Consider the following 27,062-nt stretch of genomic DNA (forward strand, 5'->3'; position numbering starts at 1 on the left):
ATGTTTATTTTGGTATTAAATTTTGATAGTAATTCACTTTTTACTTACGTTAAAACTATACAATTTAACTGGCTATGTCTGTCATGTTATTAAAACAATGTTCTTCAGTACTTTGATATAGTGTATTAACATGATAATATATAATGTACAATTAAAAAGTGGTGCTTTAACTTTTTTAACATTTTTTACTACAAGACAAAATGATTTTAAAGTCTGGCATTTTTGGCAGCATAAATAAAATATTGTTCAGCATCTAGACTCTTTCATGGCTTCTAATTTTTATTTAAATAGCAGAAAATTTTTAGGCACTAATTTTGAGATCATTTCAGTACATGTTACTTTGCAAAAGTTGAGCACACTTTCTAGAACTTTTGAGTGGTAGTGAAAGATGCTGTGCTTTTAGTGAGAAACCTGGGACCCAGTTCCAGACTTGACTGTTTTCTGTGCTCTAGAAAAGGAAAGCTTAAAACTTGGTCTGTTTGCCTCTTGCATTTTCAGCAGCCATATTCTAAAAACATACATTATCCATGGGCTTGCCAGTAACAAGCACTAATAGAGAATGTTAGAATGAATGCTATGGTAGAAATGTGCCTATCCTGTTTAATGTAAACCAAGTAAACGTCCACAAACTGACCCAGATCGGGTTTTTCTGGAACAGGAAAGTTAGGGATAAGCTAATTGTCGAAAACAACCAATTTTTAAATGTTTATGTATTCTTAGCTCTATCGGATCCTAACCCGTCTCACTTAATTGTCACAGTATACACTGCTACAGTAACACACCTGCTACACTGAGGTTGACCAACAGAAATCTTTGTAGATCGGCAGCTGGTGATAGCTCACTGAACGCTTTGATTGGCCGGTTTAATGGGGGTGGGGAGCGCAGCCCTCTTTCCTTTCTCTACCAAGGTTCCTTCATTGGATTGACCAGCTGTCAGGTTGAGCCCAAACCTGCCTCCTTTTGGTGGTGTTTGTCTGGATCGCAACGCAATAGCCGGGCGGGGGGAGAGCCTCCCCTCCTAAGCTCCGATTGGCTGAACTCAACCTTGGAGGTTTCTGATTGGTCCAATGAAGAAACACCAAGGTAGGTTGCCTAGTGATCCTGAGGAAGCTGATGTGTTATTCCTTCTCTGCATCGAAGGATCAGGAAGTTTGTTCTCTCTGCGTGGCTGAGAAGTTTTTCACCTACTCGGACGGGGGTGGGGGGTGGGGGTGGGGACAGGTGTCCCCCTGAAATAGAGCGCAAGCTGCAGACTGAGTTTGGCCGTAACCCAGGAAGTAACGTCAGGTAAGCAACGGGGGAAATATCAATACATTTTCTAACGTAGAAAAAAATAAAACCTCCAAATTTTTCATTTTGTGGGGAGAGGGAGGTTTTTATTTATTTAATTTTGGGACCCTTGGGAATTTTTTTTCAAAGAGCGTCTTTAGTAAATGTCCAAGGGCGATTAATTTTTCAAAGAAAATGCCCCATTATTTTTTTGCCCTGAAGATTTAGTTTCTTGGATTGGATTAGGATATAAGCTCTATTCACCGTGCCAGATAGGGTTAGTGCCCTTAAGCATTTATTTCATGCTTCTCTTCCTCTTTCACTCTTCTTCCCACCTCCCGCCAAGAATTATTTGAAATATAGCCTTGTACAAAGAATCTTTTGTAAGTCACTTCATCTGTATTTCTTTTTTAAATGTTTACATGCATTTCTGAGTATTCATTTTAATCAGTATATATTTATCGAGCAGTTACAACGTTAAAGACATTGTGCTAGTTGCTATGGAGAATATAAAAACCCAAGAAGACAATATCCCTGCCCTCAAGAAGTTTACAGTTGAGAGGGAGCCATACCAAAAGAAAGACTATAATAAATACTTTAAAGGAAGTAAGTATAAATAAAGTTGTGTGAAAGTACAGCTGAGGAGAGACCTATTCTGGCTATGGGACATAGGGGTAATGGAGAAGCAGATTCACTGAAGGCTTTACAGTGAGTCCTCAATAGGACTTTGAAGAATGTGTAGAATTTAGAAAGGAAGGGAAAAGGGAGAGAACTCGAGCCTGTACAAAGGAGAGAGGTGGAAGGCATGGACATGTTTGAGAAATGGTTTAACAGTACATAATTGGGAGTAATGGAAGATATTGCTAGAAGATAGAATGGGATCCAGTCACAGAGGCTCTTGAATGCATTCTTTTGATCTTGAAAAAGCTATTTTCAATAATTGCTGATTTAAAATATTTATTGTATTTCATCTTAAAAAATGACATTTAGATTTATCTAAAGTATGCTAACTTTAAACTTTATCACACATGGTAGTGCAATTTCTCTTGACTGTAGATTTTTAAAACAACTATAGTGCATGGTATAAAAGGGCTTGTGCTCTGATTTTTTTTTGTACTTGAGAAAGAATCTGCTAATCTTTTAACATTCTCTTGCCAGTGCTTTTTGTTGTCAGCTGTTCGTGTATTTGCAAGGTGGCTAGCCTAGGGATAGAGATGAAAGTTTTCTAGCTATATGGAATTACTACACACGATCTTCTGAGTGTTATTCTCTAGACTGGTAATCTCCAAAGTGAATGCATGAAATGAGTCATTAGGGTTTGGGAAGGAAATATTGGAACATATATTTCTATTTAGTTTTTCTTAATTTTTTTTACTTTTTTTTGTATGTTTTATAATGAACTTGAATATTTATAGAAATTGCACATAAATTACTGTATGCTCTTTGGAGCTGGATGCTCACAATTTTTTGCTGTTCCATATTATTTAACTTGGAGAGAATCCATTTTGTGAAAGGAATCACAATGATTATGTGATTAGGTCATGCATAAGAAATCAGCAGGCTTAAAAGTCGGTCCTTTCTACTGGTCTTTAGAATTAATGATTTGATTTCTTGTCAATGCCTCCAGTGGAGTTCAACCTATTGTACTTTGGAAAAGATATTGTTATCCACGTAATTTTTTCTGGTCATTACTCTTTCCTTTATTTAAGTTTGTAAATATTTCTTACTTGTATACATTTTTAGTATGCATGTATGAATATCTAGATGTTTATTTACATAAGCACACATATAGATATTTTTTCATCACCCCCTCCAGAGACAGGTAAGAATGACCACTTTAACTCACCGGGCCCGTCGTACAGAAGTAGGGAAGAACTCTGAAAAGAAGGTGGAAAGTGAGGAAGACGCTAATCAAGACAGAAGTCAAGACAATGAGGACACTGAAGACTCTAAGGATATCCGCCTCACGCTTATGGAAGAAGTATTGCTCCTGGGACTAAAAGATAAAGAGGTAATGCAATTGGATTTGCTAGACTGTCTCAAAGACTTAAATATTGGAATGTTTTTAGAAAGTAATCTGATAAAATATTTTCATTAATACTAAATTGGCCTTAGAATTGTGCTTCAGCCATCTGGGGGATGGGGGAGTTTGGGAGGGTGGTTGATACTTGGAGGGTAAAATCCAGAAGTATAATTACTTGAAGTATAATTTAATTACAAAATTACTCCAGAATTTTAGAAGATATAACACAGTGTAAAGTGTTTGTACTTGTAGTTTACCAAGTGAGATTGATGGTGAAATAACCTCTTATTAAACTAAGAAAGAGGGCTCACACATTGAAGTCTTCTTGAGCTTTGGGGAGAAAAGTCTTTTAAATGAGAAGACAAGGAACATGTATGATTAGCTGTCTTACAAAAATAAACAGGGGTTGGTTTCTTATAATACAGTAAGAATAACTTTTATTCTATACTGTGTATCTTTATTTTTATTTTTATTAGTGGTTTTGGACAAGCAGAACAGCTATTTTTTAAAAAAATATTTATTTATTTATTTGGCTGTGCCGGGTCTTAGTTGCAGCATGTGGGATCTTTGTTGCCACGTGCAGGTTTTCGTTGCCGCGTGCGGGATCTTTAGTTGAGGGCACGTGGGATCTTTAATTGCAGCATGAAAACCTAAGTTGTGGCCTGTGGGATCTAGTTCCCTGACCAGGAACCTGGGCCCCTTGCACTGGGAGCGAGGAGTCTTAACCACTGGACCACCAGGGAAGTCCCTCTATTCTGTGGATTTTTAGAAATATCAACAATTGATGAGGATTATTTTAGAAAATGTTTTAAAATTAATTACAGCTTTCCCTTTTTTTCTAATTTTTCCCTTATTAACAGAACATCTATTTTATAATGAAATTAGTCGAGATAGCAAATCTTGTGATACAACCAAATATTTTCTTGGCTTTTCTACTAGTAGTATACATTATCCTTCACTTGTCATTTAACTTTTTATTGTGTTTTCCCATCACTTTCTTCGCTAATGAAGAGGTTATAAAAATATACAAATAGGGGCTTCCCTGGTGGTCCAGTGGTTAAGACTCCACGCTTCCAAAGTAGGGGGCGAGGGTTTGATCCCTGGTTGGGGAACTAAGATCCCACATGCTGTGCAGTGCAGCCAAAAAAAAAAAAGGATATACAAATAATATTTTAAACAATCTACTTCCTTTTTAAGAAGACTTTGGTGAGTACAAAAAGAGGCATATTTATTATTGGCCTCAGTTTTGAAAACTTATCAAATTAAAATGTTACTTTATATTAAAAAAATACTAAATGTGGCTTTTATCATTGTTCTTAGAAATGAATTGGTTACATACATCTAGTAATATCTCTTCTTTTCTACATTGACTCCTCAACTTGAGAATACCCTTATTTTAGTTTAGTTTAGTTTAGTTTTTCTTTACCACTTTTCCCTTCTCTGATTTTTGTCATGTCAAATTACCAACTTGAACAGAAATTACAAGACTTGTTATAGCCTGTGTATTATTAAAACTAACGTTAGAGACATGCCCATGTGTACTTGGCCAAGACGCAAATATATCATAAAATCTTGCCCAGAAGTATATTTTCCTGTTTGCTGAGAAAGTTGGTGAGGCTCTAGTTTTATAAAAGTCAAATAAATGAAAAAGCAAAACTGACTCTCTAAGAGAAAGTCAGAGTAGGTCTGAAGATTAGGTGGTATAAATACTATTTTGAGATGTTTACACGGTGCCTAGGAAACATTCACTCACTAAAACAGAAGAGCATATTAGATCTAAAAAGCTGTTTTGTTTGTGTTAGTTTTGAATAGGAATGATTAATTTCCTGCTGAACCTAGGTACTAGAATTTTTGCTTCTGTTCTGTAGCGAAACTGCCTTTGGACTTCTCTTTGTGTGTTTCTAAATTTATAATAGTTAATATAAACTTAAGGAAATAGGATAAAAAAAGGAGCTTGTTTAGAGCTATGATCATAGTGCGTATTCAACATATTGGTGAAATACTGTATAAAGATGGGCAGATAATATCCACCTTTTGAATTGTTTGAATTTTATTTTTGGAGATAGCTGATAAATTAAGTTTTTAGCTTTCAGTTGGCTCAGAAAGAATGAGAAATGATAAATCCTTAGGCGTACATAAATAGGAGAGGTCAAACCTTCTGATTTATTAAAGTAGTAATAGTTGCTCCAAAATGCCAGTTACATAACTTTCTCTAAAAAATACTACATTGATTTCCAGCTCAACTTATTTTCTTCTTATCTCTCAAACCACTTCTTGATTTATTTAATCAATGTTTAATGTGTTTAGCATTATACAAATACTAAGGTAAATATAAAATAGTATAATGTATTGTCCCTGTCATCAAGAAACTTGCATTCTAGCTGGGGAAACAAATAATACGTCTTTTTAAAAATTAAGTAACCCAAAGCTCCATCAACAGAAGAGTGGATAAAAATGAATCGTTCATTTATTTAAATGAGTATAAATATATTTTCTATATAGAATGAAAATGAACATTGTTACAAAACATGTATGATTCTCATATATGTTCAATAAAGGAAGCCAGACACAAAAGAATACATATTGTATGATTATGTGTATATAAAATTCAAAAAACTAAACTATGGTATCTGGGATTGCATATTTAGGTGGTAAAACATACAGAAAAGCAAGAAGGGGATTACCATAGTTGTTAGAGTAGTGACGAGCAGGGGAGGAGGGGAGTTTTAGTGATTAGACAAGAGCATGAAGGGGTTTCTGGGTGCTAACAGTTTTCTGTTTCTCTACTTGGGGAAAGTTTCATGGATATGCACTTAGGGATAAATCATTGAGCTTTTCACTTTTGTGTACTCTTCTGTGTGTGCATTATATTTCACAATTCAAAAGATTTTTAAAGAAGTAAACGACAACTAAAAAACAGCAAGTGTTACCAAGTTAGAACAGTAAGAGCAGAGGAAGTTGGAGGGAGGAGAGATCATCATAAGTGGGAATAATCTGGGGAAGAACAGAAGGCAGTAAAACCAGCTGGGCCTGTAAGAACGGATAGGATTTACATAAATGGAAGAAGGGAAGGGAACACATTCTGGATGAGTGAGCAAAGGTTTCATGAGCTTGATGAATTTGGGAGATAATTGAGTACCAGTATGACTGAAGTAGATGGTGTTCTTAGAAAACCATGAGATTCAGAATTGACAAATTAGACTCAGATCAGAGTAGGAATGATTTTAAGTGCCAGGTGAGACTTAGACTCTTTCCTTTAAGTAAAAGGGGATCAGCCTGATGAAAACAGCAACGTCCATTTCATTTTTGTATCCAATTGAAGAATATTTTTGCTCTATGTTCTTTGTGAATATATGTTTTGGTATGTATGTAATTTCTTGTTTTTTCATGGTTTATTTGTGACATGTCAAAAAAAAAGCCAAATGTTAAACTTTGCATCCCAATGTCTCAAAGTTAACTTTTGCTGAAGAGTTTCATAAAGTTTTCAGTATAGAACCTAATGCTATAATTTTTTAAATTATGTTTTAAAAAGCCTATACATAGAAAATAACATAATGACACTAATATTTCAAGAATTGTAGGCCTAGAAAAAAATGACAGCAGGTCATATAGTCAGATTGCTTGTGAAATATTACTGTCATCCTTTCTTAAGAGTCTTCTGAGTAGTAGCTGCCACAGACTGGTTTAAAACATTAAGCTTCATTGTCTTGTGAAATAATCAAGAAATTTTTATGTTGAAGAGTCTAACCTTTCAAATACGTTTAAAATTATATGTTACCTCAGTTCAATAACACTGACCTCAACTGAGAAAATTAAACTTGAGCACCAGCCTGACCAAAATAAAATAGATTTATTTCCTGTTGAAATCAAGATCCTGTTTATTTGTCATTATTGCCTTTGTTAAGAGTTTTCATATAGATATTTGTATTGATTCATGGACAGTTAATGCTTTAATTAAATTGCTAATATATTTAAAAGTTGTTCTTTATGAAAATCTTTATAATTAAGTTACCTGTAAGAGGAGTGAACCTACTAATGCTTTTGACTTTTGGCCATAATCTTTTAAATTTGGGTAGTATTTTTTAACCCTCTTCCCTTCCTTGCAAAGCTCTTGCTTAATAATGCCATTTATTGAGTGCTTACTAAGCACTGTGACATAAAAGCTTTTCACCATATTTCTCACGTCACTGGAGTAAAAATCGACAAGAAGTATTGTTCAATGGTATTAGGGAAATATATTTTCATTCATTTGTTTAGTCACCAAAAATTTATTGAATGTCTCATATATGTCAAGTGCTGAATATTAGAAGAGAACAAAAACAATAGTCCCTGCTTTTGAGATTATTTATAGTCTAGTGGCCTGGGGATGGCTGGAGAAGTTAGGAGAGGGTCAGGAAAGTCAGCAGACTGTTGGAGTACAGTGCGATATATGCATAACTATGTTCTGAGTACTGAGGGAACAAAGAAAGACACCTAACTTGGATGGGTGTGAAAAGTAGTAGGTGGGAGAGGGAAGGAGAAGAGATACTGGGAAAGACTTCTGGGAGGGGATAACTCTTAACCTGAATTCTGAAGATAAGCAAGAGTTAGTCTGTGAAGAGAGACAGTTTCTAGGAAAAAAGAACATGAGCTGGATGTTTGTAATAATTTCAGTGATTTGCAGCTGGAAAAATCACAAATATTTGAAAGCATCCGATCTCCTTTAAATGAACTCAGATGTTTTGAAACAAGTTCCAGAGCTGGACATCCAGTTGTGTGTTTTATTGTTTAACTTTTCAAAAATTGTGAAATATAGCACATCCAAAAAAGTATATAAAACACATATGTAAAATTTAACAAGCAATTTTAAAGCAAACATTCATGTAACCACCATCAATAGAACATTGTCAGAATCCTGGAGGCATCATCTTGTGCCCTTCCCTAATCACATGCTGTCCTACCTCCCTGTAGTTTTAACATGTGTATATATCCCTAAACAATATATTTTAGTTTTGCCTGTTTTTAAACTTTATGTTTTAGGATTAATACTGTCATGTATTCTTTTGTCCAATATGTTTGAAATTCATCCATGTTGTTGCATATAATTTAATTCAGTTTATTGCAATATAGTATTTCATTATATGAATATATGACCATTCTTTCTACTGGTAGATGGATGTTCAGGAGTCCATTATGAATAGTGCTGCTAACAATATTCTTGTACTTACCAATTATGTTCTTTCAAACAATGTCACCATACATATATAAAAATGATAAATCAAACTGAATAAAACTTTCATTTTAAATTATAAATATAAAATATGTTAATGCTAAGCTTTTCAAGCTTACTAATGATCCTTCATCAGTTATAATTTACTCATTGTAATTTATTAGCGATGGGAGATTGGAAGTGCAAACATTTTTAAAGCTGGTAAAAAAAATCTCAGTGAACAATCAGTAGGTTAAAAAAAAATCAGTCACAATAAGTCAGTACACAACTTGTGGATGAATGGCTATAGATGGAGAAAATTGCTCCTCTTTGAAAGTCGCTGAGTTCTAAAACATTTTATTAAAATCAAAAGATTAAAAGTGTAATTTATAATTTAGGTCACAACCTGGTCTTTTAGTTTCCTGATAGCACAAAATGAACAATAAATCTCTTGTCACTAGGATTGCCATTGTGAATAGGGCAAGTGTATCAGAAAGACTCGTTTGTCAGGTTTTGTGATTTTTATTAACACAAGCTGTTATTAAAAAAGAAAAACTTTTGTTTTGCTTTTTTAAAATTATATCTAGTCATATAACCACAAAGAATTATTTACTATTGGTACAAAAGGAAATAAACTGGGAGACCAATGTCCTATTTTAACAGTAGGAAAATATAGTTTAAGCTGTTTCATTGAGAGCCTGCCTCTCTGTATGCTCCCCCAACCACCAGCTGCACACTGTTGTCTTCTAAAATATCTGGTATTGATATTAAGACAAAACCCACCCACTTAAATTTGGACTTTTGGCAGTAACCACTGACTCTGTAAACTTGATGGGAGCCATTTCATCTCTTTTGTCTCCCTCTTCATATTTTATTAGTATAACATAGAGTTTTCAAAACATTTTGCACTTTCTCTTGCTTGATCCTGCAAGGCAAATATTATCCTCTCTTTATGGGAGTCAAAGTTAAACTGGCCAATAAATTGTGGAATTTATGTTCAAACCAAACATAAATATACTAAAATGTTTTAATTCTCTTCTCATTTCGTTTTCTGTATATTCTGTAACTATTTTCTTTGTTGTTACCATGGGGATTACATTTAACATCCTAAAGTTATAACACTTTAATTTGAATTTATACCAACTTAACTTGAATAAAATAGGAAAACTCTGCCTCTGTATAGCTCTATCCCACCCCTTTTAGTTCTTGATGTTACAGAATTACATCTTTATACATTTGTGCCCCGAAAGTTAAACTAATTATGATGCATTGGTCTCTTAAATTATGTACAAAACAGAATGTAGAGTAACAAACCAAAGTTATACTAACTTTATCGTTTTTAGACTAATGTTTTAAAGTGTATTAGTCTCAAAAAAAAGAAAGTATATACCTCATTGGGAAAAAAAAAAAATAAAGTGTATTAGTCTCTTAAATCATGTAGAAAACAAAAAATGGAGTTACAAACCATTTTTACTATAATACTAGCTTTTGTAATTGCCCATATGTTTACCTTTACTGACATCTTTATTTCTTCATACTGCTTTGGGTTACTGTCCAGTGTCCTTTCTTTTCTACCTGTAGGACTCTCTTTAGCATTTCTTGCAGGGCAGGCCTAGTGGTAAAGACTCCCTGAGCTTTTGTTTATCTGGGAATGTCTTAATTTTTCCTTCACTTTCGAAAGATAGTTTTGCCAGATATAGAATTCTTGGTTGACAGGTTTGTTGGGTTTTTTTTCTCTTTTAGCATTTTGAATATATCAGCTCATTGCCTTCTGGCCTCCAAAGTTTCTGATGAGAAATTTGTTGATAATCTTATTGAGCATCTCTTGTATGGGACAAGTGGCTTATCTTCTGTTGCTTTCAAGATCTCTCTTTGTCTTTGACTTTCAACAGTTTGATTTTAATGTGACTCAGTGTGCGTCTCTTTGAGTTCATCCTATTTGGAGTTCATTTAGCTTTTGGATATTTATATGTATATCTTTCATCAAACTTGGGAAGTTTTTGGCCATTATTTCTTCAAATAATCTCTCTGCCCCTTTTGCTCTCTCTTCTGGAAGGCCCAAAATGTGTACGTTGGTTCACTTTTGTTGATATCCCACAATTCCCTAGGATCTGTTCATTATTCTTCAATCTTTTTTCTTTCTGTTCCTCAGACTCAATAATTTCAGTTTGTCCTGTCTCCAAGTTTGTTAATTCTTTTGTCTGCTCAAATCTTCCTTTGAATCCCTCTAGTAAATTTTTTTATTTCAGTTATTATACTTTCAGCTCTAGAATTCCTTTTTGGTTTCTTTTTAGGTTTTCTGCCTCTTTACTGATATTTCCATTTTGTTCATACATCATTTTCCTGACTTTCTCCACATCTTCCTTTAGTTCTTTGCGAATCTTTAAAATAGTTGTTTTAAAGTCTTTGTCTACTAGGTCTGCCATCTGGTCTTTCTGGGACAGTTTCTGTCATTTTTTTTTCCTTTGAGTCGGCATACTGAACTGTTTCTTTATATGTCTTATGATTTTTTTGACTGAAAATTAGACATTTGAATCTAATGATATGGTAACTCTGGAAATCAGATTATGCCCCTTACCCAGAGTTTCCTGGTTTTTGTTTTGTTTTGTTTTTATTTTTTTCAGATTTATTTAGGTATAACTGACAAAATTGTAAAATATTTAAAGTATATAACATGATGATTTGATATATGTATACATTGCGATAAGATTCCCCCCATCATGTTAATTAACACATCCATCACCTAACATATATTTACCTTTGTGTATGTGTGAGAGAGAACATTTATGATCTATTCTCTTAGCAGATTTCAGTTGTACAGTACAGTGTTATCAGATACACATCACCATATATAAAATAAACAAGTATTTACTGTAACAGCGCAGGGAACTATATTCAGCATCTGTAATAACCTATAATAGAAAAGAATCAGAAAAAAAGAATATATCTATCTATATCTATCTATCTATCTATATCTATATCAATCTATCTATCTAACCGAATCACTTTGTTGTATACCTGCAACTAACACAATATTGTAAATCAACTCTACTTAAAAAAAGAAAAAGTAGATAGCAATACAGTGTTATCAACTATAGTCACCACATTGTACATTAGACCCTCAAACCTTATTCATCATGTAACTGAAAGTTTGTACCCTTTTACCAACCTCTTCCTATTTCCCCCCACCCCCCAGTCCCTGGCAAACATTTTTCTACTTTCTGTTTCTAGGAGCTCAGTTTTTTTAGATTTTACATGTAAGTGATACTATGCAATGTTTGTCTTTCTCTCTGGCTTATTTCACCTCCAGGTGAAATATCTCCAGGGCATAATGCCCTCCAGATTCTTCCATGTTGTCACATGTCAGGATTTCTGTCTTTTTTAAGACTGAGTAACATTTTTTTTCCTTGATCCATTTATCCATTGATGGATACTTAGATTGTTTCTATACTTTGGCTACTGTGAAAAATGCTGCAATAAACATGACAATACAGATATCTCTGAAATAATGATTTTTTTTCCTTTGGATGTACACCCAGAAATGGGGTTGTTAGATCATATGGTAGTTCTATTTTTAATTTCTTGAGAAACCTCCATACTGTTTTCCATAGTGACTGTACCAGTTTACGTTCCCACCAACAGTGTACAAAGTTTCCCTTTTATCCACATTCTTGCTAGCATTTGTTATCTCTTATCTTTTTGATAATACCATCCTAACAGGTATGAAGCGTTATCTCATTGTGGTTTTGATTTGTATTTCCCTGATGATTAATGATGTTGAGCACCTTTTCCTATACCTTTCGGTCACTTATATGTTTTCTTTGGAAAAATGTCTGTTCCGGTCCTTTGCCCATTTTTAAATTGGGTTATTTGGTTTTTTGCTGTTGAGTTATTAATATGTGTGTTCCTTGTGTATTTTAGATATTAATCACTTATTGGATATGTGGTTTGTAAATATTTTCTCCCATTCCATGTGTTGCTTTTTCATTTTATTGATGGTTTCCTTTGCTGTGCAGAAGCTTTTTAGCTTGATGTAGTCCTGCTTGTTGATTTTTTTGCTTTTGTTGCTTGTACTTTTGGTGTCAAGTCCAAAAAAAACATTGCCAAGACCAATGTCAAGGAGCTTACCCTCTGTTTTCTTCTTGTAGTTTTACTGTTTCAGGAGTTATGGTCAAGTCTAATCCATTTTGAGTTGATTTTTGTGTATGGTGTAATGCTTTTTTTTTTTTTTAATTGTTGTAGGCTATTTTTGTGCTGAGGATCAGCCTAAAGTGTAAAATTAAGGTCTTCTCAAGTCTTTTCTGAGCCTGTGCCTTTCCTTGGGCATTTACAATAACCTTCTAATTTCCCCTGTGTATGTAGTTACTTTTGAATGTCCTAGTCTTTGGTATCTGGCTCCAAAAAGAGGGGAAAGGAAAATGAAGAGGAGGGAAAAGGCATAAGCCCTTTAAATCACCTGGAAGTCACCAGAAGGGGAAGGGCTTGCAGCAAAACAGGGAGGTTACAATAATGGCCTCTGTGTCTGCACCTCCATGATCAGAATGCAGATCCCTGATATCTGATATTTGGAGGACAGAGTCCTTATTGCCCACCCTAGGTCCTAGTAGGGGCATGTAAGCTGCTCTAAGAACATATGCATAGCTGCCTGCCATGGGGTGAGGGGATGGGAGATGGGTAGCCTCTGCTAAACTAAGATTTGAAACTGACTGGAATTAACTGTAATTTATGATTCACGTCTTCCCCTGGAAGTTGCAAGCCTTCAGTAGCCTCCAGAGTTCCAAAATAGTTATGTCAGACAGATTCTACTGATACAGTTGTTGTCTAGGTGGGAAGACAAATTTCTGGTGCTTCCTACTCTGCAACTTCCCAGAAACCCCACATTTGTTTTTTATATATTCCTACCATGTTACCGTCCCCATAGTTTGTTTTAATTTAAATTCTACATTTCCTTTCAAAGCCTATCACAAATCAAACAGTGATCTTTCCATTCTCTAAATTCCCTTGCATTTATCATACATCTCAATGTGATTAGTTACTGCATTTTCTAATTTTCTTATAGGCAGTATTTAAAGACACAGGCTTTGGGGGCTTCCCTGGTGGTGCAGTGGTTAGGAATCCGCCTGCCAATGCAGGGGACATGGGTTCGAGCCCTGGTCCGGGAAGATCCCACATGCCGTGGGGCAACTAAGCCCGTGCGCTACAACTACTGAGCCTGTGCTCTAGAGCCCACGAGCCACAACTACTGAGCCCACGCACCACAACTACTGAGCCCACATGCCTGGAGCCCGTGCTCTGCAACAAGAGAAGCCACTGCAGTGAGAAGCCCATGCACCGCAACAAAGAGTAGTAGCCCCCACTCGCTGCAACTAGAGAAAGCCTGCATGCAGCAACGAAGACCCAATGTGGCCAAAAATAAATAAATAAATTTATTTAAAAAAAAAAAAAAAACACAGGCTTTGGAAGCAGGCATAGCTACATTAAAATGCAAAGTCTACCACTTACTAAATATTTGATTTGGCCTCGGTTTCCACATTATTTCCTTATACTCATTTTATAGAGATAATAATATTGACTTCATAGTGCTATTGTAAGAATTAAATTACTTCTATAAAATGTTTAAATCAACCTGACACATATAAATACTCAATAAATAATAACCAAAGTGAATTGAAATAAGTCAGACAAAAGATACTGTATGATCTCACCTATATGAAGAATTTAAAAAAAAACAAAACTCATAGACACATAGAACAGATTGATGGTTGCCAGAGGTAGGGATTGGGGGTGGGTAGGTAAAATGAGTGAAGGTAATCAAAAAGGTACAAACTTCCAGTTATAAAATAAATAAGTCCTGGAGATGTAATCTTTGACATGGTAGCTATAGTTAATAATACTGTATTATATATATTAAAGTTGCTGAGAGTAGATATTAAAAGTTCTCATCACAAGAAAAAATTTGTAATTAACTATGTTTGATGATGGATGTTAAGTAGATTTATTGTGAGAATCATTTCACAATATATACATATATAGAATCATGTTGTACACCTGAAACTAATATAAAGTTATATGTCAATTATATCAATAAAAAATAATAGCCATATAAATTTATAATTAAAAAATTGGGAAGTAAAGGAATAAAGATGGGAGAAAGCATAGGAGAAATATTAACTTTTATTTTTTATAGTAAGAAGTCAATTAGATGTTGTCTAATATTGAAACATTTACTTTAAACAAAAAACTCAACCTCTTAATCTATTTTGTTAACCTTAGAAATGAGTCTTTTAGGAAAATCTCTTGTAATAAGGAAATGTTTGAAGTTCAGTAATTCCTTCAGTTTCAGTTCATTTTCTTTTTACGTTAAATTTAAGTAAAATTATATTTATTACATTTTACTTTAAAAATAGCACATGTAGTATGATTTACTCCATTTTTTAAAAATGTTGAGTGTAATGTTACTTGAATTTGACATAAAAGGGAAATTGAGGTTAAACTGAATATTGCTTTTCTTCATCACAAGATATCATTTACTAAAAGGCCCCACTAAGGTTAAAAAAGAGCTTATGAAAAAAATAAGACTATGTGTGGACCTTGTTTGGCTCCTAATTCAAACAAACCAGGTATTCTAAAAATGCATTAAACAATTGATGGAATTTGAATGCTTACTGAATATTTGATAGTATTAAGGAATTATTAATTTTTTTAGGTGTGAAGTATTGCATTTTTTTTCCTTCATCTCTTGGAGAGATTATTGTAATATTTTATGGATGATATGTTTCAGCGGCTGGGATTTGCACTGAAATAATCTGGAGTTGGGGTGAGAGGTATAGATGAAAGATTGTACTGGTAGCTATTGAAGCTAGATGATGGATACATAGAGGTTAATAATCTCTGTAGTTTGTGTATGTTTGGAAATGTTAAACCAAAAATGTGTTTAGAAAATGGTGTTGGGGTCATGTTTTCTTAAACCACATGATTCCAATTTAGGCAATATCCTATTGACTCCCTGTTATGAAAGATTAAGAAATTACCTCTCTCACAGTTTATTTTACTTCTACTCCCCAGTATTTTATGAAAATTTATAGTGTATATGTTCTGTTCCATAATTTACACAAAGCTGTTCTATGAAAGGAAGCCCCACAACTGGGGTGGGGGGAGAAGCAGATGGGAAAATTGGTGGGTATGAGAGAAGATATGTGTATTGCATATATAAAGAAAAATCTGGTTTTACATACACCAAAATGATGATAAGATGATAGAATTTATGAGCAATTTTTATTTTATTTTTTATGATTCTTTTTTTCTTTCCATATTTTCTAAAATATATGTATATTACTTTTTAATCAGGGAGAAAAGATCTATTTGAAGACAAAAGATATATCTGCATTTACCTAGTTTGGCTCTTCTGAGGTTTGAACATACCATAAATGCCTTTATGTGTTTCTAAATCTATTTTAAATCATTTGAGGAGTTGTATGGAAGTTGATTTAGCGCCTTAGACACATTTTCAGATTTTTTACTCCCCCTTTTCAACTTTCTTTGGATGGTGTATAGCAATGAAAATTCCATTTTCTCATAAGTAACAGATTGTGGGAAAAGAAAGGCATGTAAGTTACTGTTACTGTTTTTGGTGCTACAATCATTTTAAAATTTTTTAGAATAAAAAATTGAGGACATTTTTACTGGCCAAAATGAGATTTAAAGCTTATGTAGGAATATTCAAAGATTACCAGTTGCTTTCCTTTATTTTGGATTTCCTTTTCACTGACAAGGCATTTCCATGTTGTTTTTATTTTCTGAACTTTTGATAGTGGTTTTTATTTTAAAAAGGGCGCAGGGGGAGTTCCCTGGTGGCCTAGTGATTAGGATTCCTGGCTTTCATGGCTTGAGAAATTGTATCCATTTGTCTAGGTTTATAATCCATTCTTCCCAATCATGCTGAAATCATCTGTTAAACCAGAATAACATCCAGGTCACAGTTCCTTATTCCCCATTATGATTAAGCAGAGTGAGCTTTTATTAATGCTTAATCTCTTTTCTAAAATGTCTCTTTTGACTTGGATGGACCTAGTGACTGTCATACACAGGGAAGTAAGTCAGAAAGAGAAAAACAAATATCATATATTAATGCATATATTTGGAATCTGAAAAAATTGGTATAGATGATCTTATTTACAAAGCAGAAGTAGAGACACAGACCTAGAGAACAAACGTATGGATACCAAGGTGGAAGGTGGGGGGGATGAATTGGGAGATTGGGATTGACATATAGTATAGCACAGGGAACTCTACTCAGTACTCTGTGGTGACCTAAATGAGAAGGAAATCCAAAAAAGAGGGGATATATGTATACGTATAGCTGATTCACTTTGCTGTACAGTATAAGCTAACACAATATTGTAAAGCAACTATACTCCAATAAAAATAAATAAATAAAATGTCTCTTTTGGCTCTGTGGACATAGAAATATTAATTGGAGTTAGAATGAATCACATTAATTTATAAAAGAGGAATTTAGATCAAATCCTGGAAGCCACTCTTTTTATAGAGCACTTCAAAGGAAAATAGTAAATTAACTCTTCTTAAAGTAATTTTTTAGAGGAAAAAAATGAATTAAAATTCGTTTTGCTTGTAAAACTTTTTTTTTCTTGTATAATTTTTGATAACCCTGGAGATCATCATGCAGACATTGGGCTTTGGAACTGGGCATATAGAAAAGGCTTCAAGAAGACACAGTAAAATTCTTTCTCTCATGGAAAGTGAAGCAATTTTTATGTTGAATCTTCAGATTTGGTCGGGGAGAAACATTTTTTTTTTCAGTGTAGATAATTTGGAAAAATTAGAAAACCACTTTTTTGGTTGGTTTGTAGACAGTATTTTACATAATTGTGATAATCCTGAATATACAATTATGTATTTGCCTGTTTTTCATTCACATTTATCATAAGGATTTTCGAACCATATTTTTAAAAACTCCTTTTAATGATGCTTTAAGTTTCTTTGCTTTCTTTCCTCTTTTTACCCCAAGCAGGCAACTTTAAAATCTTTAACCTTCATTGTTGTTATAAAGTGTGTCTTTAAAAAGGTTTGAATAACGAATACTTCACTAGGCAGAAATTCAGTGCAAAGTGTTGACTGTCTGAATTTATTGGAATCTTATTGTCCAACCTTTTACAAGAATAAAATAGCATTATCAAAAATTTCTATATGTATAATCTTTGACTCAAAAATTTCTTCTGGGAATTTATTCAACAGAAATACACATACAAATGAATATTTCTTTATAGCATTTTTTTTTTATAATGGCAAAAAATTGTAAGCAACCGATACATACATCAGTAAGGACTTGGGTAGATAAACTATAGTGCATTTAGGGGCTTCCCTCGTGGTGCAGTTTTTGAGAATCTGCCTGCCAATGCAGGGGACACAGGTTCGAGCCATGGTCCAGGAAGATCCCACATGCCATGGAGCAACTAAGCCCGTGCACCACAACTGCTGAGCCTGCGCTCTAGAGCCTGCGAGCCACAACTGCTGAAGCCCGTGCGCCTTGAGCCCGTGCTCCGCAACAGGAGAAGCCACTGCAATGAGAAGCCCGTGCACCGCAACGAAGAGTAGCCCCCGCTCACCGCAACTAGAGAAAGCCCACACACAGCAACGAAGACCCAACACAGCCAAAAATAAATAAATAAATTTACTAACAAAAACAAAAAACTATAGTGCATCTAAAATGCAGTACTATGCAGTCGTAACAATGATTGAGGTAGCTCTGTGTTTAGTGATGTGGAAAGATATCCAAAATAATGGCTAAGTGGAAAAGTTGCCACTCAATATGATCTTATTTCTATATGTAATATTAACAAATATATAATAGACTATGTATGTAAAATCTAGAAAATATCCACTAAACTGTTATGTGGAGGTGATAAGATTATAGGAGACTTTTACTTTCTAAATTATACATTTCTAAAATATGATCTTTCTTTTCTTTCTTTTTTTTTTTTTTTGACAATCATCTATTACATTTATAATCAAGACAAAAAAAAAATCTACTATCCAAAGATCTCATTCTGCCAATTCTCCAATAGCCTCTGTTGGTCATGAAGTAGTGTGCAATTTTGGTATTTTTAGTAGATCCTAAAATTTTTCTTTTTCTCTTTTCCCTCATGTATATAGCCTTTGGTAATTAAATTTAATGACTGAATGCTGAATTTCAGTATACATGTGCTAGATCATCCTGCATACTAAAGCAGTGGCCCTTTAACACAGCATCTTTATTATAGATGGTTTGAGAATTTACCAAGACAGCTCCATATATTTAGAGCAAAATGGACTTACAGTTATAATCATTTTTAAAACTCTTCATGTGTATTTTTATACTTTTTTCTATTATGGCATATGATTCAATAAAAAGAAAGTTAAAAAACATTTGAAGAGTTTTATATAATATGAGATACTATAATGGGAAAGGGTGATTTTGAAAAACATACAGTTTATACATCCTGGTCTCCATTGCTTCTTTTTTTTTTTTTTTTAATTCATTTTTGGCTGCCTTGGGTCCTCATTGCTGTGCGTGGGCTTTCTCTAGTTGCGGCAAGTGGAGGCTACTCTTCCTAGCGGTGCGCCGGCTTCTCATTGTGGTGGCTTCTCTTGTTGCAGAGCACAGGCTCTAGGCGTGTGGGCTTCAGTAGTTGTGGCACGCAGGCTCAGTAGTTGTGGCTCACGAGCTCTAGAGCGCAGGCTCAGTAGTTGTGGCACACAGGCTTAGTTGCTCCACAGCATTTGGGATCTTCCCGGACCAGGGCTCGAACCCGTGCCCCCTGCATTGGCAGGCAGATTCTTAACCACTGCGCCACCAGGGAAGCCTCCATTGCTTCCTTATTTGCAGTGATTCTCATTTATAGTTCTGTCGACAATCTGACATCATTGTTACTGAAACAGAAGTTATATGGTCAGGCAGAAATGAAAACACAAGAAAAACTTTCCTCTAATTGCTTTAATACTGGCTGAAATGTTTGCACACCTGTTGAGATTCATAAAGTCACCAGGATTATATAAAAGTTATGCCTAAGTATATATTGTAAAATAAAGTTATAGTTTAACCTTAATGAGGCAGCTAACTTGTATAAACCAAGTATTAATGGGGAAAAAAAAGGCTTACTGCCTCCTTAAAGAGGAGTTACAAGTATTACTCCTGAAGTAGCCACGAGGCAGGCAGTGGAGAGAATTAATCCCAGCTTTTAGTCTAAGATCAGGCCCTCAGGAAATTTGGATATGTCTAGGGATGCTTATGATTCAAGCTGACCTTTTGCCAGGTTAACATATTTACTCTCAATCATAAATTTATGCTTTCAAAAAACATTTATTGAGAAATACTGTATATCACTCTCTCCCTAAGGAATTTATAGTCTACTGAGGACAAGCAGTTGGTTGCAATGTGATATAATAAATGATAGGGGAGAAGTAGACACACACACACACACACACACACACACACACACACACACACACACACACCCAGGTGAGGAATCTAACCCAGAGGATGGAGTGGAGGGAAAGATAATGTTGGAGAAGGTGACATGGAAGATGTGACCCTTGTACTCAATCCTTAAGAACAAGGAGGAGTTGAGTAAAGAAGAGTATTGGTTCTTCTAGACAGAGAGAACTGTGTGTGCAAAGGCCAGTAGGCAAAAATGATGCATTAAGAGTACTTAAAATGGTTCCAGAAAGCTGGGGCATAGTGTTCTAGGGGAAAGAAGCCAGAGAGAGACTAGTAAGCAGCCTCCTGATTTAAGTGCTATTACTAAAAAATTTGGATTTGACTGGGAGGAGCATTTGAAATATTTTTAAGCAGAAGGGAAGGGAGTTATATGATTAGCTTTGAGCTTCAAGATCATCCTGGCTGTGGGAAAAATGGAATTAGAAGACCTCTACTTCTGGCAGTATAGTGGTAAGACTTAATTTTTAATGTATTGTTGGGCCTTTGGAATGGAAAGGAAATCTTCAGGGCCCCCAAACAAACACCAAAATTAAAATCCTAGACTTGAGCAAAAAACAAACATGAAAACCAGATTGCTCTGGGGCAAATTACCAGATCAGTCCAGAGATTCAGGAATTAGGTGGTCAGCAATAAACTTTTGGGTTGAAATAAAATGGAGAAGCTAGGTTTAAATGTGGTCCCTGTTGTGTGGCAGTCTCCCAGTCCCACCATGCCTTACTCTCAGCAGAAGCAAGTGCAGATCTTCCTCTCTAGAGGAAGATATCCTCAATTTAGGCCTCCAGAATCTCATAGATTCAAAAATAAATAAATATGGACCTCTTAATCAAATATCATCAAACATACAAAGAAAAATACACGTGAGAAAGAATCAGCAGAAATAGCAAATAACAGGTCATTCAAAGACCTTAGATATTAAAATGATCAACCAATATGAAGTATCTATGATATTTTTAAAGAAATATAAGAATCACAAAATGAACAAGAAGAAATGATCACAAATGACCAGGCAAATGTGAAAAATAACTAAATAAAACTTTTAGAGATGAAAAATAGTTGAAATCAAAATCTCAGGGATAGTTTAACATATTAAATATAAATGGAGAGAGTAAATTGGAAGCCAGATATGAACTAACTCTTGTGAAATCAATATAGAGACAAAGGAAGATGGAAAATATAAAGGAGAGATGAAAAGACATGGAGGTTAGAATAAGAAAGATTGAAAGAAAGAAAAAAGGAAATGAAGGAAAGCCAAAATTCTTAGAGATAAGAATTGAGAATTTTTGAGAAGTAAAAAATGAACGTACAGACACAGGAAGCATATTACCAAACAGGATGGGTAAGTTCACACACAGTCATGTTGTAGTCAAACTGCAAAACACCAAGAGAGAAGACCTTAAAGTACCTTAAAGAAAAACGACAAATCACCTACCACAATTAATAAGAGTGATAGATTTCTCACTGCAACAGTGGAAGTTAGGAGGGCATAATATCTTCAATGTGATAAAGAGAAAACTATCAACCTAGAATTTTATGTACAGAGAAGCAGTATTTTAAAAACAATGGTAAAATAAAGACATTTCATATAAACAAAATAGAGTTTGCCTCCAACAGACTTTCATTTAAAGAAATTCTACTTTAGGAGGAAGGAAAATGGTACCAGAAAGGAGGTCTGAGATGCAAGAAGGAATGGTGAGCAAAGAATTTGGTAAGCAACTGAGTAAATCTAAACAAGGGCTACCTGTATAAAATAACGATGATGCTAATAATGATGTCTAATTTGTGAGGTTAAAAAAAAGATAAAATATTGGCAAACTAGGAGAGTGATTAATATATTGATTTGTTTTAAAAATAAATTAGATCTTGTATGAATTTTAAATGATCATGCATGTTAAAATTTCAAAGATAACTTCCTGAACAAAAGTGAATGTATAACTTCCAAATCAATAAAGAGGAAAACTGGAATTTTTAAAAGATGTTTTTTAATTCTTTGCCACCACTTAGCTTTGTGACCTCTATCATATTACATAACCTCCATAAGCCTTAATTTCCTCATCTTTAAAATGTGGATAATAGTAATACCTCCCTTATAAGATTGTTGTGAAGATGTAATCATATAATGCATGCAAAAAAGCTTAGCACAAATCTACTGCATAATAAGTGTTAAAAAAATATTAGACATTACTGTTATTACTAGTGACTTAGTCTTGGTGATGCTTTAAAGCCATGCTAGAATCTGCCAACATCACACCCACCTTCTCTCCAGTGAGAGGGAATGCTACACACAAAGATAGCTAAAGAGTGTTAAACAGTTCTGATAACACCGATGGGTCTTCCTTGTGTTAATCATAACTCCTTGTTCAGAACCTTCAGAATTTAATATTGCCTTTCAATAAAAAGTTCAGAGCATCAAGGCTTTCCACAGCCTAGCCCAACCAACTTGATCTCATGAGTTCTTTTTAAATTCTTGAGTTAAATCTGTAAACATATTTGAGGTCTCCTTCCTTGACACTTTTGCTTGGAACGCCCTTTTGAAGAATAGGTAAAATTTGGATGACTTCCTTCATCTGGAAAATCCACCCTCTCTGCTAAATTCAACCTATTCTTTAAACCCCAGCTCAAGTCCCATAAGAGTTTCTGACTACTCTAGCCCAAAAGTGATTTATAATTTGAAAAACTATCATCTAAACCAAACTTCGGGACTTCCCTGGTGGCGCAGCGGTTAAGAATCCACCTGCCAGTGCAGGGGACACGGGTTCGAGCCCTGGTCAGGGAAGATCCCACATGCTTCAGAGCAACTAAATCCGTGTGCCACAACTACTGAGTCTGCACTCTAGAGCCCGCAAGCCACAACTACTGAGCCTGCGTGCCACAACTACTGAAGCCCACATGCCTAGAGCCCGTGCTTCACAACAGGAGAAGCCACTGCAATGAGAAGCCCACGTACCACAACGAAGAGCAGCCCTCACTCGCCGCAACTAGAGAAAGCCTGCGCACAGCAACGAAGACCCAGTGCAACCAATAAATAAATAAATAAATAGATTGATTAATTAAAAATAAACAAACAAACAAGCCAAACTTCCTATAGTGATTTATGCCTGTCTCTTCTACTCCATTTTCGGCTGAGCTTTTATTTAAATTTTATATTATCACGGAAAATTTTCCTGGAATTTACATGGTCTTTCCAGCTACATTTTCAGCTCCTTAAGACAGTGGCTATTAACTATATACCTTTGTATTCCCTATAGTTCCTAGGGAAGAGAAACTAACATTTAAGTGCCTATGATATGCCAGGTACTATACTAAATGGTTTCTTATATATATCTCACTTATTCCTCACAATAAACTTATAAAGATAGATATCAGTGCCCCCATTTTACAGATGAGGACATTGCACTTGAGAAAGGCTAAGTAACATACCCAAGGCACTTAACTAGTCAGTGGCAGAGCTGACTACACCACCCATCAAAATAGCTTGCAAATAATACATATCTTGGAGGCGTAAAAGGCTCAAATGATTTATACATTTTTCTACCTGACTTATTTGTATCCCACTCTGAAATTTAGAGTGTCATGGAAACAGATTTCAAAGAAGCCAAAAGTCTTCTCAAAAATTAAAATTTGGCATGCCAATTGTTAACTAACAGCCAAACCATAGGAATTCACAAAGACCTTGAAGTTAGACAGAAAGTCATACTTTGGGGCAGGGGGGTTAGATTAAGGGACTTAAAAAGATTTTTTTCATTTATTTTATACGTTGCCTTGAGTTCATGTAATGTGAAGTGAAATGAATCACACAACAAAATGGACCATTCTTTGGGTGCTTGCGGCAAGTCCATATCCCTTTCAGAACATTCTTTCTCTTCTCTTTTCCCCTTTCCTAGGGTTACACATCTTTCTGGAATGACTGCATATCATCTGGCCTGCGAGGGGGCATCCTGATAGAGCTGGCCATGCGAGGTCGAATCTATCTAGAACCCCCCACCATGCGTAAGAAGCGACTACTAGACAGAAAGGTAGAGCGTCCTCTGCGAACATCCTCATATGAAAGGGCAGATACCAACAGTCCATTTCGGATGAATAGGAAGATTTGAGTAGTGAGACAATATAAATATCACTTATTCAGTTGTCCCATTGTCTAGCAGGTTTAATTATCCTGTAGCAGAGAAAGAAATCCAAGTATCCATGGTCAAAAGAGTTATAAGAAATTCATGATTTTGTCTTCCATTTTTATGCAGAAAAATCACATTTAGGATGGTGTTGATTATTTTTCTCTCTATATCTGTACCTATAATATGATGAAATAGAGTATTGTGTATGAAGAGGCAAACATGTGGGTCAGGTGCAGTCTTTACTTAACTCTGGTCATCCTCAGATAACCATTCAATTTCCCTCCTTCCAAGTATTTTGCAAGTTCTCTCTAGCCTATGAGGTATACCGCTCTCTCCATTATCTTACTACTCATTTTTTCCACTCACAACTTCACTGTCATACTCAACACTCTACTGAAACTACATTCTTAGGTGTCACCAGCTAATTTTCAGTCTTCAATTTATTTTTCTCTTTTAACCTATATGTGGTGTTCAACACTTTTGACTACCTCTTACTTGAAACTTTCTGTTCTTTTTAAAAAATATTTATTTATTTATTTTTATTTATTTATTTGGCTGCATCGGGTCTTAGTTGCGGCATGCAGGATTCTCATGGCAGCGTGCGGGCTTCTCTAGTTGTGGTGCATAGGCTTCTCTCTAGTTGTGGCACGTGGGCTCAGTAGTTGCAGCACACGGGCTTAATTGCCCCACAGCATGTGGGATCTTAGTTCCACGACCAGGGATCAAACCTGCATCCCCTGCATTGGAAGGTGGATTCTTAACCACTGGACCACCAGGAAAGTCCTATCTGTTCTTGACCTTTGTTATATTACATCCTCTTGCTTCTCTGGCTGTACCCTATTTCCTTTACTTTTCCATTCCTTAACATCTAAGTCTCAGTTTGTATCACTTTGTATAACTTTTGGAGATATCATTTACTTTTACAGCTTCATCTATCACCCCCATGATATATTAACTCCCAAATTTCCAGGTCTGTCTTCTTTTAACACCCCCAGGGACATAGTTAAGTATTGTCCAGACATTTCAACTTGGCTATCCCATATCAGTTAAAACCAAACTTCATCAACTTTTCCTGACTTTCCAATCTTTATTAATTGTTTCACAAGTTGGTTTTCCAGGCTCAAAGAGTTATTATTGAATCTTTTCTCCATTATCATTTATATCCAGTTTGTCATTGGGGCCCACTTCAAATGTTTTTTTTTTTTAATCTCCCTATTATCACCCCATACTAGATTTTAAATTTCTGAGGACAGAGAAAATATGTTATGCTGCTTTGCATTTCCTATGACTTAACCAATAATATATGTATAGCATATTGAATAACTTTAATTTGAATGAAGTATATCAACCAGGGTCTCTTGTTTCTTCTTTTCTGAAAGGTACTACTAAAGTCAGACAGCCCAACGGGTGATGTTTTACTGGATGAAACTCTGAAACACATCAAAGCAACTGAACCCACAGAAACTGTCCAAACATGGATAGAGCTACTCACTGGTAAGATGACTCAGAATGATTTAAAAATCCCATATTTTATAATTTTTATGCTACTGTTAAGGTTGGGAGAAGAAGTATAGAAGGTCAGGGTGCTGCATAAGATATATATGGTTCACTGTTTAACTGTACTAATGAGGGACAAAAAAGACATGATTAATCAGTACATAAAGTTTTCCAAAGCTTCATCTTACCTCTGTCCACCTCATAAGCTCACAAGAAATTTTTTAACAACCATGTTGATGTATAATTCACATACCATACAGTTGACCCATTTAAAGTATACAATTAAATGGATTTTAGTATATTCACACAATTGTGCAACCATCATCACAACCTAAGTTTAGAACATTTTTATCATCCCCAAAATAAACCCCATACTCATTAGCAGTTTTCCCCACATTTCCCCAACCCTCCTGCCCAGCTACAGGCAACCACTAATCTACGTTCTATCTCTGTAGATTTGCCTATTCTGGATATTCCATATAAATGAAATCATACAACTTATGGTTTTTTGTGACTAACTTCCGAGGATAATATTTTCAAGGTTCATCCATGTTGTGGCATGTATTAGCACTTCATTCCTTTTTTTCTCAAGGGCAAGTTCAAAAACTTTAATATGAATAATCAAGCCTAAGGCATAATATTTTAGGAGAATATTCCACAGGGCACTTTGAGATCACAGCCAGTGTCACCTTCTGGAACAATTTTTTTAACTGAAGTTTTTTGTTTTTTTTGTTTTTTTTTTTGTTTTTTATTTAGTTATTTATTTATTTATTTATGGCTGTGTTGGGTCTTCGTTTCTGCGTGAGGGCTTTCTCTAGTTGCGGCAAGTGGGGGCCATTCTTCATTGCGGTGCGCGGGCCTCTCATTATCGCGGCCTCTCTTCATGCGGAGCACAGGCTCCAGACGCGCAGGCTCAGTAGTTGTGGCTCACAGGCCTAGTTGCTCCGCGGCGTGTGGGATCTTCCCAGACCAGGGCTCGAACCCGTGTCCCCTGCATTGGCAGGCAGATTCTCAACCACTGCGCCACCAGGGAAGCCCTAACTGAAGTTTTTATTGAGACATTTGTATATTCACATGCAGTTGTAAGAAATAATACAGAAAGATCCCTTTATATGCTTTGTCCAGAATCCCCCACTGGTAACATTTCTCAAAATTTTGATATATGACAACCAGGATACTGAAATTGATACAATCCACCAATCTTATTAGAATTTCCCCCATTTTTTTTTCTTTTGGCCACACTTCATAGCATGCAGAATCTTAGTTCCCCAACCAAGGATCAAACTTGTGCCCCCTGCAATGGAAGTGCAGAGTCTTAACCACTGGACCACCAGGGAAGTCCCAAGAATTTCCCCAGTTTTAATTTGACTCCTTTTTATTGCCAAATAATATTTCATTGTATGGTTATACAACTTTAATTACTTATTCATCAGTTGATGGACATTTGAGTTATTTCCACTTTTTGGCTATTATGAATAG

General features: G+C 35.2%; 1 protein-coding gene across 2 annotated transcripts in view; it reads left to right on the plus strand.

Moving 5' to 3' along the window:
- Window positions 1–1,201: 1,201 nt before the first annotated feature.
- Window positions 1,202–27,062, plus strand: part of GOLPH3L (golgi phosphoprotein 3 like) — a 40,423-nt gene continuing 14,562 nt past the window's right edge. Inside the window, exons 1-4 of one of the 2 annotated variants that reach the window (XM_061186044.1) lie at window positions 1,202–1,287; window positions 3,086–3,280; window positions 23,859–23,990; window positions 25,466–25,580. In XM_061186044.1, coding sequence (XP_061042027.1) covers window positions 3,098–3,280; window positions 23,859–23,990; window positions 25,466–25,580 — 430 coding nt within the window. In that variant the 5' untranslated portion in view covers window positions 1,202–1,287; window positions 3,086–3,097. The remainder of the gene's footprint in view (window positions 1,288–3,085; window positions 3,281–23,858; window positions 23,991–25,465; window positions 25,581–27,062) is intronic. The other variant, XM_061186045.1, reaches the window with a different exon arrangement.

This window comes from Eubalaena glacialis, chromosome 3, assembly GCF_028564815.1.
Source record: "Eubalaena glacialis isolate mEubGla1 chromosome 3, mEubGla1.1.hap2.+ XY, whole genome shotgun sequence".
NCBI lineage: Eukaryota > Metazoa > Chordata > Mammalia > Artiodactyla > Balaenidae > Eubalaena > Eubalaena glacialis.